Source organism: Vipera berus (assembly GCF_964194415.1).
Source record: "Vipera berus genome assembly, chromosome: Z".
Taxonomy (NCBI): Eukaryota; Metazoa; Chordata; class Lepidosauria; order Squamata; family Viperidae; genus Vipera; species Vipera berus.
The window spans coordinates 127,740,331-127,758,718 of record NC_138205.1 but is presented as its reverse complement, the minus strand read 5'-3'; the positions used below and the strand labels follow the sequence as shown (position 1 = coordinate 127,758,718).

The 18,388-nt window shown below is 45.6% G+C and overlaps 1 protein-coding gene across 1 annotated transcript in view; it reads left to right on the top strand.

Moving 5' to 3' along the window:
* The first annotated feature begins 17,910 nt into the window (after window positions 1–17,910).
* The window catches only part of GARS1 (glycyl-tRNA synthetase 1), a 41,819-nt gene continuing 41,341 nt past the window's right edge, over window positions 17,911–18,388 (top strand). Inside the window, exon 1 of the mRNA XM_081345613.1 lies at window positions 17,911–18,199. Within this exon, the coding sequence (XP_081201739.1) occupies window positions 17,972–18,199 (228 nt within the window). The 5' untranslated portion in view covers window positions 17,911–17,971. The remainder of the gene's footprint in view (window positions 18,200–18,388) is intronic.

Sequence of the window (18,388 nt, the reverse complement as noted above, 5' to 3'; positions counted from 1 at the left end):
CACAAACTCCTGTCAAGTCTTTATTGAAATCCAAGATTCCACAGAACGCTATTTGAAAAACCCTGGTTTAAGCAGAGTTACCAGCAGGGCTATGGATGAGAATTCTGTTCACAAGTCAAAGGTTGCCAAGGTTGAGAAATAACAGAACACCAGAATAATACAGTTGGAAGAGACCTTAGAGGTCTTCCAGTCCAACCCTCTGCGCAGGCAGGAAACCCTATACTATTTCAGACAAACAGTTATCCAATCTCTCCTTAAAAACTTCCAGTGTTGGAGCATTCACAACTTCTAAAGGCAAGATGTTCCACTGATTAATTGTTCTAATTGTCAGGAAATTCCTCCTTAGTTCCAGGTTGCTTCTCTCATTGATTAGTTTCCATACGTTGCTTCTTGTCCTGCTTTCAGGGGCTTTGGAGAATAGCTTGACTCCCTCTTCTTTGGGGCAGCACCCCTAGTCCTTTTTATTAAACTAGACATACCCAATCCAGCAACCGTTCCCTATATGTTTTAGCCTCCAGTTCCCCAATCATCTTTGTTGCTCTTCTCTGTACTCTTTCTAGAGTCTCGACATCTTTTTTACATCGTGGTGACCAAAACTGGATACAGTATTCCAGGTGTCGCCTTACCAAGGCATTGTATTAACACTTCATGTGATCTTGATTCCATCCGTTAATGCAGCCTTAGCACTGGGTTGGCTTTTTTGGCAGCTGCAGCACACGGCTGGCTCCTATTTAAGGGACTGTCCACTGACTAGGTCTCCGAGATCCCTCTCACAGTTACTACTATCAGTTTGGTTTATAATTGTATGTTCTGCCATTTCCCCCCCCATCTTTGACCCTTTGAAAGAGAAAGAGGAGAAGCAGAAACCATTAACATCAGAGTCCGATGTTGATTTGAAATAACTTGAAGAATTAATTCATTTTGTTGTCTTCAACTCTTATATTCATAATTTTACACGAGAGAAGACAACCTGCATTCAAATTATTTTCATGGCCGCTGACCAAATCCAGCCATTATTCATTCGGAATGGAATTCAAATTCCAACTGTTTTGCCCTGAGAGATTGTATAGTTTCTGTGTTCAAACAATGCCTCATTCTCCGTTTTCAGTAGCTTGTCGGAGTAAAACTCTCCTGTCCCATTTAATGTATCAAAAATCACGGTGCCCTTGTGAATTTCTGGCTGCAGGATTTTTAATGGCCTACTCGTGTTTTCTGACAGTGACATTTGGGCTCATTATCGCTCAGCAAATTTAGACAGATATTTCTTTGCCATGGCATTTAAAATGTGACCTGTTTCTGCTGTGCCTGAAATTAACTATTTTCTCTCTTTTTAAGGATTTTATGGTGAAATGTACGCGACATTGTTTATGCTTTTGAATCCTTGTAATACCATTTGCAAATAATTCATCTTGAGAAGGGATTTGTGACTTATTCAAAGGTGATAGATTTCAGCTTACTCTCATGCTAAATGTCTTTTTGCTTCCTGAGTCTAGTTTTAATTATTGTAATTATTAGTACTTCTTGACTTACAACCGTTCCTTTAGCAACTGTTTGAACAGCACTGAAAAAAACGTGATTTGTGATCGGTCCCCAAACCATCACAGGATCTCCAGGTTACATGATCAAAATTTGGGCAATTGGCAGCCACGGTGTATTTATATTTACAACATTTGCAGCATCCTGGGGTCATGTGATTGCCATTTCCAGCTTTCCCAGCCAGATTCAGATAAGCAAAGTCAAGGGGGAAGCCAGATTTGCTTAATGACTGTCTGTTTCACTTAATAACTGCAATGATTCATCTAAATACTATGGCAAAAAAGGGTCTTAAAATCAGGTGTGACACATTTAACACTCGCCTTGCTTTCAGCAGTGGAAAATCTGTTTTCAGTTGTGATCGTAAGTCGAGGACTACCTGTATTAGATTTATACCCCACTTTTATTTGTACGAGGGTGGCATGGGGCTCAGCGGTTAAGACGCTGGGTGCATTGGCTAGAAGACCGGCAGCCCAGGTTTGAGACCCAGCGCCATGCAATGGGGTGAGCACCTGTCCTCGCTCCAGCTCCTGCCAGCCTAGCAGTTTGAGAGCATGCAAATGTGAGTAGATAAATAGGTACCACTTTGGTGGGAAGGTAACAGCACTCCATGACATCATGCTAGCCATGTGATGGTGGAAATGTCTTTGGATAGCACTGGCTCAATGCCCTTGAAACACCATCCCCTAAAATTGGCAACAACTAGCAGAGTAAAAATCCGCAGGGACTCTTTTTTACTTTTGTTTGTAGGAGCAACGTTTCGACGGAATCCCATGACCAAAGATACATACATACATATATATATATATATATATATATATATATATATATATATATATATATATATATATATATATATATATATATATATATATATATATATATATATATATATATATATATATATATATATATATATATATATATATATATATATATATATATATATATATATATATATATATATATATATATATATATATATATATGTTTTCTGAGGTTTTCGCGGGTGTTCGTATGTGGATCTTTGGTTATTCGGGTTTTTTCCCCCGCGTAGAACTAAAGGTGTAGGGGCGACGTTTCGACGGAATCCCATCCATCATCATCAGGCTGGTGGCTTCTGCTTCCTTCTTCTGGGAGAAAGCGAAGGTTGGAGACCGGACAAAAGTTGTTTAACACAGCTGGGTCCAAGGCAGGCTTCTTGAGGAGAGGTCTCACCACCGCCTTCTTCAAGACGGTGGGGAAATTGCCCTCACTCAAAGAAGCAGATATAACTGCATGGAACCAGCCTCGTGTCCTCTCCCTAGCTGCATAAGCCAGCCAAGAAGGGCACGGGTCCAATAAACATGTGGTGGAGCTCAACCTCCCCATAATCCTGTCCACTTCCTCAGGGGTCACAGAATCAAACTCCTCCCAGATAACATTGACAAGACCGCCCGTGTCCTGATCGTCGGACTCTGCCCAGTTGGAGTCCAGACCGGTCCGAATCCGAGCGATTTTATCCAACAGATGTTGACCAAACTCCTCGGCACGACCCTGCAAGGGTTCCTCCCTCACCTCCTGATTAAGGGCGGCGAGGTGTAATTACTTCTCTTCCCTCATCACGTCCGCAGATAATCGCCCGGCCGCCCTGTTTAGGGTGACTTGCTCCCTCCTTTCGTCCAGTCTCCAACCTTCGCTTTCTTGCGAAGGTTGTTGAGAGTGTGGTGGCGCATCAGCTCCCTCTGGTCCTGGATGAAGCGGATTATTTGGACCCGTACCAATCGGGTTTCAGGCCCGGGTACAGCACGGAGACGGCATTGGTCGCTCTGGTGAATGATCTCTGGAGGGCCCGGGATAGGGGATATTCCTCTGTCCTAGTCCTATTAGACCTCTTGGCGGCTTTCGATACCATCGACCATGGTATCCTGCTGCGTCGTCTCAGGGGATTGGGAGTGGGAGGCACGGTTCTTCGGTGGTTCTCCTCCTATCTCCTGGGACGCTCGCAGTCGGTGTTGGCAGGGGGGCAGAGATCGACCCCTAGGTCTCTCGTTTGTGGAGTTCCTCAGGGGTCGGTTCTCTCGCCTCTCCTGTTTAACATCTATATGAAACCGCTGGGTGAGATCATTCGTGGTTTTGGAGTTGGGTATCATCAATATGCCGATGATACCCAACTTTTCATTTCGACCCCAAACCACCCCAGTGATGCCCTCGCTGTGATGTCCCGTTGCCTGGAGGCGGTTCGGGTCTGGATGGGGAGGAAAAGACTTCAACTCAACCCTGACAAGACTGAGTGGCTGTACATTCCGGCATCCCGGGACATTCAAAATGTTCCATCGCTTTGCAGATGGGCCACGGCAGCTTCCTCAAAGAGCGACGCCGCGGCCCGTTCCGAGAGGTGCGCGCGCACCTCCCCGAATGGGTGGAGCTTCGCGCGCACCTCCCCAAACCTTTGGAGAGGTGCGTGCGTACCTCCGCGCGAACGGGCCGCGTCGTCGTTCTTTGAGGACGCTGCCGCGGCCCGTCTGCAAAGCTGCCGAAAGCGGCAGCTTTGCATATGGGCCACGGCAGCTTCCTGAAAGAGCGACGCCGCGGCCCGTTCCGAGAGGTGCGCGCGCACCTCCCCGAATGGGCGGAGCTGCGCGTGCACCTCTCTAAACCTTTGGAGAGGTGTGCGCGTACCTCCGCGCGAACGGGCCGCGGCGTCGCTCTTTGAGGACGCTGCCGCGGCCCGTCTACAAAGCTGCTGAAAGCAGCAGCTTTGCAGACGGGCCGTCGCCGTCGGGCAACCGAGAACCGGTTCCATCTCACTTTTAAAAAAATTGGCAACCGCGTGCGTTTGCACATGCGCGTGCATGGGCACACGCACGCGGCTCCCAGTTTTTTAAATTTGTGATGGAACCGGTTCCCGGTGGCTCTTTTCCTTTTTTAGGTTGCCGACCCCTGCACTAGGGCATCCGCCGAGTTGTGAGCAACGGAGGCAGGTGGGGACCCCAGCGCTGCCTGGAACCTATCAGGATCCATTAAGCGCCTGGGGCGGTACCATCTAATTGGCTCCGTACCCCCATGGCAGGGGGTGGCAAAGCGGAAGACCAGCCGCAGGAGGTGGTGATCGGTCCATGACAGGGGCATGATAATTGGAGAGCCCCCACCAAGATCATCAAACCACCGTCCAGATAAAAAAACCAAGTCAAGGGTGTGGCCTCCCTCATGAGTTGGTTCAGAAATTACCTGCGTCAGGTCCATGGCCGTCATGGAAGCCATGAACTCCCGAGCTAACTCAGATGAACCTCCAAGGGATGGTAGATTGAAGTCTCCCAAGACTATAAGCTTGGTGAACTCAACCACCAGCCCAGAGAAGACATCGAGTAGCTCAGGCAGGGCTGCCGCTGCGCGACTAGGCGAAAGGTACACCAGCAGCAAGCCCAACTGCGCCCCTGGACCAAATCTCAAAAAGAGCGACTCACACCCGACTATCTGGGGAACGGTGGTCTCCCGCGGACATAAGGTCTCCCTAATAACTACCGCCACTCCCCCGCCCCTACCATGAGCCCGAGGCCGGTGTAGCACCCGGAAACCTGGTGGGCAAAGATCGTGTGTGTGTGTAATTTTTTTTTAAATTGCTAACAAAGAATTAAGGGAGACTGATATGCATTTCAAACTTATTAGTTTTCATCAGTCAGCCATACCCTTCTGAGACTGATGAAAACTAATATGTTTGAAATGCATATCAGTCTCCCTTAATTCTTTGTTAGCAATTTAAAAAAAAATTACACAAATATGACCTGTCACCGGTGTGACTACTGCCTGTCGATGGCCTTCAGGTTAGGCTGACACAGGAAATAAAGATTTGTCCCATGTTTGGGGCCTAGCAAGGTAATCTAAAAATAGTTAACAAGCATTTCTCCCGAAGGACTCAGGGCGGTGAACAGGGCAGTACATATCAAAAGACAAAGTACAAAAATTAAAAAAGATTAAACAAAATGCCCACGAATAAGTTAAAACACATTTTAAAAAGTAAGTTAAAACACATTAATAAAACCCAACCCCATCCCATCAGGCCAGGCCAGCTTGTTCGAAGAGGTAATGCATTGAGCTGAGAGAATATCTATGCATACAGTTACAGGTAGTCCTTGCCTCATGACCGTAACTGAGCTCAAAATTTCTGTTGTTAAGTGAAACAGTTGTTAAGTGAATTTTGCCTCATTTTACAACCTTTCTTGCTACAGTTGTTAAGTGAATCGTTGCTGTGAATTAGTAATCCGGTTTTTAAGTGAATATGGCTTCCCTATTGACTTTGCTTATCGGAAGGTCGCAAAAGGGGATCATATGACCCCCGGAACATTGCAACTATCATATAAATATGATTCAATTGCCAGCGTCTGAAATTTGATCACGTGACCATGGGATGCTGCAATGGTTTTAAATGTGAAAAATGGTCATAAGTCACTTTTTTCAATGCCATTGTAACTTTGAATCTCACAGCTGAAGGTTAGATCGGGAAGTTGAATTAAACATAGCAAAATCAGCTAAAAAGCTGCCAAAGACCAGGGAAGAAAAAAATAAAGTATTTTTTTTGGGGGAAAAATTGAAGTCTTATATGGATTTTCATTGAAAGAAGAAAAGACAAAATTAAAGACAGGTGCGGTTTGGAGACCTGCTGGTGTTCGGGCGGAGGTGCGGTTTGGTCTCCAAACGGGTGTTCGGGCGGCAGTTTGGAGGTCCCGGGGGTGGCTCCGGCGACGCCCGGGCTGAAGGCGGCGCCGCAACCCAGCGCCCGTCACCACGGAGACCCGTTGCCGCTGGCGTGCAGGTGCGTCCACAAAAAAAGTGGAACCGCGCGCGTGTATCCACGCATGTGCATGCGCAAAAAACAAAACGTTTTGCACATGCGCAAAACATTTTGTTTTATGCGCATGCGCGTGCGTGGATGCACACGCGCAGCTCCCACTTTTTTTATGTGTGATGGAACCGGTTCCCAGTGGCTCTTTTGCTTTTTCAGGTTGCCGACCCCTGCCCTATAGATTTAGCATTTTATTCCTGGGAAAGTGTTCAACGAGATTAAAGGGAATCTTTGAGGGCAAACAGAGTTTTTGTTCTATAATATATGCTCTACATGTCCCTGGTTAAAAGAAAAAGAAATCTAATTAGCACTTTTTCTGCAGATAGGAAACACAATCAACACAGCGTAATCAAAATTTTGATTCCTTCTGAGAGAGAAACCATTCAAGAAAAAGAACTAATTGTAAAAAAAAAATCTTCTTGAGTGTTATGGAGGTAAACTTTCTCTCCATTTCCTCCCACACAGGAAAAAGTTTAAATATGCTAAACAATTTTTAAAAAGAGAGAATGTAGGATTTTTTTTCTTTTAGTAGTGGGCATAGCTGTGTGGCTGGCATTACAACAAGAAAATCTGGGGAGGACATGAAGTTACCACATTTCTCAAACAGGTAATCCTCAATTTACAACCATTCATGTAGTGATTGCTTGAAGATTACAATGGCACTGAAAAAAGTGACATATGACCGTTTTTCACACTTACGACCGTTGCAGCATCCCCATGGTTCCGTGATCAAAACTCAAGACACTTGACTCATATTTATGACCATTGCAGTGTCCCAGGGTCATGTGATCCCTTTTTGCGTCCTTCTGAGAAGCAAAATCAATGGGGGAGCCAGATTCGCTTAACAACCGGGTTACTAACTTAACATCTGCAGTGATTCACTTAACAACTGTGGCGAGGAAGGTAGTAAAATGAAGCAGAACTCATTAATGACTGTCTCACTTAGCAACTGTTTTCGTATTGCTGTGTCCCTCTATCTATACAGAAGCGTCACCGCTGAAGGACATTATTTTATTTCATATATTAACATCCGAAGCTACATCTGTGTACAGGAAGTCCTTGAGTTATGACTGCAATTAGAACAAGAATTTCCATTGCTAAGCAAGGTTAACTGAATTGTGCCTGATGTTACAACCTTTTCTGTCACAGATGATAACCAAATCTGGCTTTCCCCATGAATTTTGCTTGTCAGGATCTGGGGAGGTCGCAAATGGTGGTCACATGATCCCAAGATGCAACAGTCATAAATACATGCCAGTTGCCAAACGCCCAAATTTTGATCACATGACCGTGGGGATGCTGCGGATGTTCATAAGTTCCAAGAATAGATGTAAGTCACTTTTTTCAGGGCTGCTATAATTTTGAATGGCCGTTAAAGAAATGTTCAAACAGCACCTTGTAAATTCTTGAAGTAACTGTAAGTGAAATTGAGGACAGCTGAGCTTCATCAGATTCCGAACACAAGACCAAGGGTACACTCAGCACCACAACCACACTCTTAAACAGTGTTTCTCAACTTGGCAGGTTCAAAATGTGTGGACTTCAACTCCCAGAATTCCATGGTCAGTGTGGAATGCTGGGAATTGAAGTCCACATATCTTAAAGTTGCCATGGATAAGCCCTTTCTGTGGAAAAGCTGCACCTATTTTTTTTTTGTGGAGATAGTCCTTACAACAGTTTGTTTAGTGACCGTTCAAAGTTACAGCAGCACTGGAAAAAGGGATTTATGACCACTTTTCACAGTTACGTCCATGATCATGTGATTAAAATTCAGATTATGACTGTTGCTCTGTCCCAAGGTCATGTGATCCCCTTTTGTGAGGACTGAGGCAAGAAGGGATGTAACACGGGACAAAGCTCACTTAAGAAATGTCTGGTTTAACGACAGAAATTTGGGGGTCAGTCGTGGTCATAAGTGGAGGACTACCCGTCCTTGTTATTTTGGTACCTAAATTTCTTCGCTGAACTCTCAGGGCCCTCTGTCTGATAGCAAAGCCATGTTTTTAATACCTTGGCAAAGAGGTGGTGAGTTTAGCCGGGAGATGAACTGAAGGATCCCTTTTTTTATGGGGCTGATGCTGTGCAGCTGCCTGAGAATCTGAACAATTGCATGAGTCAGTCATGAAGCAGAGATCTGGGCATTAACGAATCAAAGCAAAGCCATAGCATTTGACAGGAAAATGGAGCACATGATTGCAAATTAGGCAGAAATGACAACAAACTGGGGCAAGGGGAAGAATCTGCGTTCTTTGGTGAAATGTTTACCAGACAGGATAAATTAGAGGGTGTGAGATTCCGACTCCCAGGCATTCGGGGGTGAAACGTTTACTAGGAATGGAAAATGGACGGAGACATTTTAAGATGGGTGAAGGCTGGTGGAAGGTTAATGGACAGCATGTGGTCTGTTGCAAGAAATAACAATAGCTATAACAACATCATCAAAATAATAATAATAATGATAATAATAATAATAATAATAATAATAATAATAATAATAATAATAATGATTGATGATGATTATGATGATGATGATGTTGAAAGGGATCTTGGAGGTCATCTAGTCCAACCTCTTGCTCAGGCAGGAAACTGTTGTGACTCAGGGCCAGCCTGTGGGTCCGGCAGCCGGCTCAGATGTCTCGGATGACTCAGATGAGGGGGAGGAGGAGGGTGTGGAAGACGAACTGGCTGATGACGGCTTGGAGGCTTCGCAGAGCCCCCAGCCGGGGCCCTCTTCTCAGCTGCGTGAGCCCGATAGTGCGGAGGATGATGACCCACAGCTGGCCCTGTTCAAGGACGCCCGACGCAGGAGGCAGTCGAGCAGGACCAAGCAGAGAAAGGCTGTGGGACTCCTCGGGAGGAGGCACAGGGAGACCACGCCCTGAACTCTAAATAAAAGGAGTGTTTGGGGAGGGGCTGGTTGCTAAAAGCAACTCTTCCGTTTGAGGTTTCAAGTTCCCGTGTTTTGTTTCTTGTCCTGTAATAAATCTTGGCAGACGCTTTCCAGTCTCAGACGCTCTCCAGTCTCTACTGTTTGAACAGGGGTTTGCCTTATTGCAAGGCCGGTAGCAGGCTGGTTCAGAACAGAAACCCAATACCATTTCAGACAAATGAGATACTTGAACACTGCTATCACGTGCCTGCTCGTCCTTCTCTTCATTAAACCATACATACCCAATTCCTGCAACCGTTCCTCATGTTTTAGCCTCCAGTCCCCTGATCATCTTTGTTGCTCTTCTCTGCCCTCTTTCTAGAGCAGACATGTCAAACACAAGGCCCGGGGGCTGGATCTGGCCCGCGAAGCCATCCTGGAAACAGTGAGGGAACAGCCGCCACTGCCTTGGCCCTGGCCCAGAGACCCTCCTTCTGCCAGAGACCCTCAGATCTGTCCCACTCCTGCCCAGGCCCCCATAGGCACCCTTGATGCGAAGGATGTAGAGCTGGCCACGCCCACCCAGTAGGCCATACGCACTCTAACCACGCCCACCCAGTAGGCCACGCCCACCCTGGCCACACCCACCCGGCCCCCTGAGGGCAACCACAATGCTGATGCGGCCCTCAATGAAATTGACTTTGACACCCCTGCTCTAGAGTCTTAACATCTTTTTTACATCGTGGTGACCAAAACTGGATGCAGTTTTGGTTACCATGAATGACTGCCAGAATGAATGACTGCCAGAAGACCGTGAGAAGTCTATGAAAGAACAGGATTCTGCCCAGTTCAGAATTTGACCCCGGGGGGGGGGAGGGGGGGGAACATCAAAATAAATACAAAATAAATAAATAAGGAGGATTTTAAAAAGCTAGTATGCTAATAACAAGAAGCTAAAAATGGATTGCTAGTTGGTAAATTAGGATTGAATAGAAAAGTAGGATGGTTTTATCATACAGAGAAAATGGGCAAGGATCATTTTGCAAAACAGATTAAAAAAGGATGGTTTGCTTTCTCAGAATCCACTAAAATGGCAAGATGGTAAGTCCTTGACTTACAGCAGTTTGTTTAGTGACCATACACGACCATTGCAGCATCCCCACGGTCACGTGATCAGAATTCAGACTCTTGGCAACTGGCTGGTATTTATGACAGTCATAGGGTCCCGGGGTCACGTGATCCCCTTTTGCGACCCTCTGACAAGCAAAGTCAACAGGGAAGCCAGATTCACTTTACAACCATGTTACTAAATTTACAACTGCAGTAATTCATTTAACGACCGTGGCAAGAAAGGGCGTAAAACAGGGCAAACTCCACTTAACAGCTATCTCACGTAACTGAATCTGAACATCTCAGCCCTGGATGATACAGCACATAGATTATAATTTTGCAGGATCCGAACTCTGATTTGTTTTTTCCCCCCTTATTCTACTGTTTTTCAGCCTTGGTAGTTTAAGATGTATGGACTTCAACTCCCAGAATTCCTCAGAAAGCGTGACTGGCTGAGGAATTCTGGGAGTTGGTCTGTATATATCCTAAGACTGCCAAGGCTGAGGCACCATGGGCTAGTAGTCTAACAGAATGTATTCTGAGAAACCAGGAATTGTCCGAAGTTTATTACCATCTTCAGTGACTAACAGAGCAGTCAGCAATTTAGCAGGCTGGAATTTCTCCAGTGGGAAATGGTGGATTCGAGCATGGGGTTGCAAAATTAATTCTGCCACTTTCCTATGCAGGGGCTAGCCACTACAGCTAGTCCTTAACTTACAACAGTTCATTTAGTGTCCCTTCGAAGTTACAATTACACTGAAAAAAGTGACTTATGACCATTTTTCACATTTACAACCATTGCAGCATCATGATCAAAATTCAGACGCTGGGCAACTGACTCATACTTGTGACAATTGCAATGTCCCGGACCCTTTTGCGACCTTTCTGATAAGCAAATTCAATGGGGAAGCCAGATTCACTTAACAACCATGTGACTAACTTAACAGCTGCAGTGGTTCAGTTAACAAGAAAAGTCGCATAATGGAGCAGAACTCACTTAACGAATGTCTCATTTAGCAACAGGTATTGTGGTTGTAAGTCGAGGACAACCTATGTTCTGGTGGTAGAAGTCCACTCCTCTTAAAGTTGTCCAGGTGGAGAAACATTGCTAAAACATTTTTCTCCAAACTATTTTAATTGCACGCCTTTGCCTGTAAAAAAATATTTGAGCTGCAATACCAACATATAAATGCTTATTTCTGAATAAATTATATAGAATAGAATATATATGCGCTTCAAAGCATGGGTGTCTTCAAATCAGATGCCAGGCAACTTCCTGGCAATATTTTTGAGTGGATTCATTTTTGAGTTCTGAATATGTCATCTGGGGGCTATAACAGGCTTGGGCTGTTCTTTTGTATCCCTGTAAAAAGTCATAATTGGCAAATATCTCTTTATGAGAAGGACACTCAGTTTTTGCATTCCAAAACACACAGCTTTAAAACTTCCCATCCTGAGAGCTGCGAAAAACTCACCTCTCTTATAGAAACCCAGAAGCCAGCTTTCTGAAATGCAAAGATGTTTCTCAAAAGGACATGTACAAAAGGTGTTGGCTTTAAATCAGAATTAAGAAGTAACTCTGATCATCCCAAGTCAATAACTATGAGTGTTCCTAGGCTTACGACGACAATTAAGCCTCAAATTTCTGTTGCTCATTTGTTAAATGAGTTTTGCACCTTTCTTTGAGGACCTCCTGTAAAGACATTTTTGCTATTTATTTATTTTATTTTTTTAATAGGTTTACACACTTAGAAGACGGCAGGCGCTTCGTTCCCAAATTCTGGGACCTGAAATTGAATTTGCAACTACCAATCTTTTCCAGTTCCTAGTAGGGTAATCAGTGCGAATTCTTCCCCAGATTTTTAGATCTTTCACGGCTTTCTATCCTCCTTCATCACTTATAGCAGCCCTTATAATGTGCAGCACCTGCACAATGAATTATGCAAGGTGAAATTAATGTGCCAGAGGACTCATTCATTACTGCAAGCCATTCTGTCCTTCCAAAGAAATGGTGGCTGATATTCAAAAAGAGTCATCATCTTATTTTTAGAAAGTTGATTCAACTGTGATATACATATACATATACATATACATATACATATACATATACATATACATACACACACACACACACACACACACACACACACACACACACACACACACATATATATATATATATATATATATATATATATATATATATATATATATATATATATATATATATATATATATATACAGTGCTTTTTTTGTAAAAGAAAAAGGTGCCGGAACTCACACATGTCATACAACCTGCCTTGCCTACCCTACAAGGTTCCATCCAAAAAAGGTGCCGGAACTCCGTTCTGAGCGTTCTATGAGAAAAAAAGCCCTGTATATACACACACACACACACACACACACACACACATATATATACATACATACACACACACACACACATATATACATATACACACACACACGTTTGTGTGTGTGTGTGTTTGGTTGTGTGGTGTGTTTATGTGTGTGTGTGTGTATATATATATATATGTATGACAGAATGATCTATATATATATGTATATGTATGTATATATGTATATATATATATATATGTATGACAGAATGATCTCAGTTCGAATCCAAGGGAAACCATTCAATATCACAGTAGTCCAAGTCTATGCCCCAACCACCAGTGCTGAAGAGGATGAAATTGATCAGTTCTATGAAGCCCTACAGCACCTTATAGAACTAACACCCAAAAATGATGTCCTTATCATCATGGGAGATTGGAATGCTAAAGTAGGAAGCCAAAAGATAACTGGAATAACAGGCAAGTTTGGCCTTGGAGTACAAAATGAAGCAGGGCACAGGCTGATAGAATTTTGTCAAGAGAATACGATGGTCATAGCAAACACTCTTTTCCAACAACCCAAGAGACGGCTTTACACATGGACATCACCAGACGGTCAACACAGAAATCAGATTGACTATATGCTCTGCAGCCAAAGATGGAGAAGCTCTATACAGTCAGTAAAAACAAGACCAGGAGCTGACTGTGGCTCAGACCATGAGCTTCTTGTTGCAAAGTTTAGCCTTAAATTAAAGAAAGTAGGGAAAAGCGCTAGGCCAATCAGGTATGAATTAAATCATATCCCTGTTCAATATACAGTAGAGGTGACAAATAGATTTAAGGAATTAGATCTGATAGACAGAGTGCCTGAAGAACAATGGACAGAGGTTCGCAACATTGTACAACAGGTAGCAACCAAAACCATCCCAAAGAAAAAGAAATGCAAGAAAGCAAAATGGCTGTCTGAGGAAGCTTTGCAAATAGCTGAGGAAAGGAGGGAAGCAAAAGGCAAGGGAGAAAAAGAAAGATATGCCCAATTAAATGCAGAATTCCAAAGAATAGCTAGAAGAGATAAGAATGCCTTCTTAAATGAACAATGCAAAGAAATAGAAAAAAACAATAGAATAGGGAGGACCAGAGATCTTTTCAAGAAAATTGGAGAGATGAAGGGAACGTTTCATGCAAAAATGGGCATGATAAAGGACCAAAATGGCAGGGACCTAACAGAGGCAGAAGAGATTAAGAAGAGGTGGCAAAATTACACAGAAGAACTATACAAGAATGAGCTTAATGTCCCTGACAATCACAATGAGTTGGTCACTGACCTCGAGCCAGACATCCTAGAATGTGAAGTGAAGTGGGCCTTAGAAAAGCTGAGCAACAACAAAGCTAGTGGAGGTGACAGTATTCCAGCTGAGCTATTCAAAATCTTAAAAGACAGTGCAGTAAAAGTGCTACACTCAATTTGCCAGCAAATTTGGAAAACTCAACAGTGGCCACAGGATTGGAAAAGATCAGTTTACATTCCAATTCCAAAGAAAGGCAGTGCCAAAGAATGCTCAAACTATCGCACCATTGCACTCATTTCTCATGCTAGTAAAGTTATGCTTAAAATTCTACAAGCTAGACTCCAGCAGTATGTGGATCGAGAACTACCAGAAGTACAGGCAGGATTCCGAAGAGGCAGAGGAACTAGAGATCAAATTGCTAACATACGCTGGATCATGGAGAAAGCTAGAGAGTTCCAGAAAAACATCTACTTCTGCTTCATTGACTATGCTAAAGCCTTTGATTGTGTGGATCATAACAAACTGTGGCAAGTCCTTAAAGAGATGGGCATACCAGACCATCTTATTTGTCTCTTGAGAAACCTATATGCAGGCCAAGAAGCAACAGTGAGAACTGGACATGGAACCACTGATTGGTTCAAAATTGGGAAAGGAGTCCGGCAAGGCTGTATACTGTCGCCTTGCCTATTTAACTTATATGCAGAGCACATCATGAGAAAGGCAGGGCTAGATGAATCAAAAGTTGGAATTAAGATTGCCGGAAGAAACATCAACAACCTAAGATATGCAGATGATACCACTCTAATGGCAGAAAGTGAAGAGGAACTAAAGAGCCTCTTGTTGCGAGTGAAGAAGGAGAGTGCAAAACTTGGGTTGAAACTAAACATTAAGAAAACCAAGATCATGGCATCTGGCCCTCTCAATTCCTGGCAAATAGATGGGGAAGAAATGGAGGTAGTGACAGATTTTATTTTCCTGGGCTCCAAAATCACTGCAGATGGGGACTGTAGCCAAGAAATTAAAAGACGCTTGCTCCTGGGGAGGAAAGCCATGGCAAATCTAGACAGCACACTAAAAAGCAGAGACATCACCCTGTCAACAAAAGTGAGTATAGTCAAGGCTATGGTCTTCCCAGTTGCAATGTATGGCAGTGAAAGCTGGACCATAAGAAAGGCTGAGCGCCAAAGAATTGAAGCCTTTGAACTATGGTGCTGGAGAAGACTCCTGCGAGTCCCTTGGACTGCAAGGCGATCAAACCGGTCAGTCCTAGAGGAGATCAACCCGGACTGCTCTTTAGAAGGCCAGATCCTGAAGCTAAAACTCAAATACTTTGGCCACCTAATGAGGAGGAAGGACTCACTGGAGAAGAGCCTAATGCTGGGAAAGATTGAGGGCAATAGAAGAAGGGGACGACAGAGAATGAGGTGGCTGGATGGAGTCATTGAAGCAGTAGGCGTGAGCTTAGATGGACTCCAGAAGATGGTAGAGGACAGGAAGGCCTGGAGGAACGTTGTCCATAGGGTCGCGATGGGTCGGACACGACTTCGCAACTAACAACAACATATATATATATATATATATATATATATATATATATATATATATATATATATATATATATATATATATATATATATATATATATATATATATATATATATATATATATATATACACATACATATATACACACACACACATAAACATACCACACAACCAAATATCCTATAGTACAGTGTGTCTGTGTTAGGAGAGAGAGAGGGGGAGGGGAGAGGGAGGGGAGAGGGGAAAGGGAGAGGGGGAGAGAGGGAGAGGGACAGGGAGAGGGAAAGGGAAAGGGAGGGGGAGGACAGGGAGGGGGAGAGGGACAGGGAAAGGGAGGGGGACAGGGAGAGAGGGACATGGGAATGGGGAGAGGGGAGGGGAAGAGGGAGGGGGAGGGGGAGAGGAAGAAGGGGAGAGGGAGAGGGAGGTAAAGGGGACGTGGGGAACAGAATCGCAGTTGGGGGAGAAAACAGCAGAGAGAAAGAAGAAACTGTCAACAGAGGCTTTGCTGAGGGGGAAGAAGCAGAGCCAACGGAAGGAGGATGGCTGCCATCTCGTGGCCACAACGGTCTGCTGCACACCTGCACTTGCGTAATCTCCCCAGGAAAAGAGTGGTTTTCAAAGGGAAACAGTATGAAAGAACAAAAAATAAAGCGGGCAGGGGGGGTTGCATAAAATTGTGGAAGCTGCTTTTTTTTTTTGCAAGAAGCAATCCAAGAAGAGCTTCTCAAAAACGAGAACTATAATTCCTTCCTTTCGGGTCTAAGGAAATTCTCAGTCATCCAGGTCATAGTTATCCAAAATGTGCTTTTTTACAAGGCAACTGCACTTTGTTTTTTCTTTGACAACGTTTCGTGAAAGGTCTTCCAAGAAGAAAAGGAAGTCCAGTTGCCTTGTAAAAAAACACCTTTGGGGATTCCTTCCTTCCTTCCTTCCTTCCTTCCTTCCTTCCTTCCTTCCTTCCTTCCTTCCTTCCTTCCTTCCTTCCTTCCCTCCCTCCCTCCCTCCCTCCCCCCTCTCTCTCTCTTTCAGTTTGTATGTGCACACCTTGTTATTCTTACAAAAAATAATAGGAAATGCATAAAACTTCTCCTTCCCATCTCCAATTCCCCTTCTCCTTTCTCTTCGCCTTCTCCTTCCTTCCTTCCCTCCCTCCCTCCCCTCCCGCCACCTCCCTTCCCCCCCACTTCTTTTTCCTTCCTTCCTCCCTTTTCTCTCTCTCTCTCTCCCTCCCTTCCTCTCTCCCTTACTTTCCTTCACTTGTTTGAGTTGAGCAGCCATTAGTTGTGAAATAAATCCATAAATAATGCTGCAGAGGTGGATGCCTGCCCTGGATGGAGTGGGGTGGGTGGGTGGGGTGTTGGGCTAGGTCAGGGGTCCCCAACTTATGGGGCTGTGGCCCATTACCGGACCATGGCCTATTTGCAACTGGGCTGCAGCACTCACAGCCCCACAATGAAGCTGTGCGTGTGCACACACCTGCCCTTCGCACAAAACCATCCCCTCTTTCCCCCCCCCCCCCCCGCTCCCTCCCAATGGGAATTGCTGGGCTAGATGACCTTCAGGAACCCTTCCCAGCTGGGCATTCAAGGATGGTGGGTGATCGCCTCCTAGTGGCTCATTCGCCTAAGAATTCAAAAAGCTTTGCCAATCTCTACAGGTAAGTCCTCGACTTGCAACAGTTCATTTAGTGACCGTTCAGAGTTACAGTGGCCCTGAAAAAAAAGAAAGAGACGCATGGCCGTTTCCCACACTTATGACCGTTGCAGCATCCCCCACTGTTACAGGATCAAAACTCAGATCCTTGGCAACTGAGGCTTTTTTTAAAAAATGGCAATTGCTGTGTGTGTGTGTCTCTCTCTCTCTCCCCACCCCCACCCCCCATCCCCGTCATGGGATCATTTTTTTTATTTATTTTACGAAATTTTGACGAAGCAAGTCAATGGGGAAGCCAGATTCGCTTCAACAACCAGGTTACTGAGGCAAGAAAGGGCAGTAAAATGGGGCCAAACTCACTTCGCAAATGTCTCACTTAATCACGGAAAAAAATTTTTTGGGGGGGGGTTTTTCCTCCCTTGTGGTCGTAAGTCGAGGACTACCTGTATTTCCCTGCGGGCGGGGGCAGGAGGAGGGGCGGGGTTTGCTCGCTCTCTCTCTCTCTCTCTCTCTCTCTCTCTCTCTCTCTCTCTCTCTCTTATTTTCCTCTCTCTCTTTCTGGCGCCCGCGCGCGCGCGCGCTCCGCCTCCTCTCCTGCGGCTTGGAACGCGCGCCGGGCAGACCGAAGGCGCAGGCGGGCCGTCGCTAAGCAACCGTCCTGGGCCCCGGGGGTGGGGTGGAGCCGCGCATGCGTGGCGCCGCCCCTCTTGAGCCGGCCTAGGCGGAGCTGGCGAGGCGGCGACGTCGCCGGCTGCGATTTCATCATGCGGAGGGCCGCGCCTCCCCCTCGGCCTGCCAGCCCGCCCGCTCCATGCCGTGGCGCTTCTGCGTTGTGATCGGCCGCCTCAGCAGCAGCAGCAGCAGCGCCCGCCTCCTGGCCGCCCTCCTGCCCCGCGCCTGGCTACACGCGGCCCAGCTCTCCTCCGCCAGCACCCGGCCTCGCCGCCCGACCCCGCCGGAGCCCGGCCTCGGCGCCAGCATGGACGGACCCGCCGCCGAAGCGCTCCTGGCGCCGCTCAGGCAGGCGGTGCGGCTGCAGGTGAGGGCCGCCTGGCGGGCCGTTCCGCCCATCGCTCCGACTACATGTCCCATCTCTGGAGGATGGGCTCGGGGGGGGGGAGGGTCCCAGCCGATCTTCCCTGATCTATAGGACTCCCTCCCTCCCCCCCCCCGCCCGCTCCCTCAGATCTCTTGGACTGCAAAGCTCCTGAATCGGGGGCAGGGGATG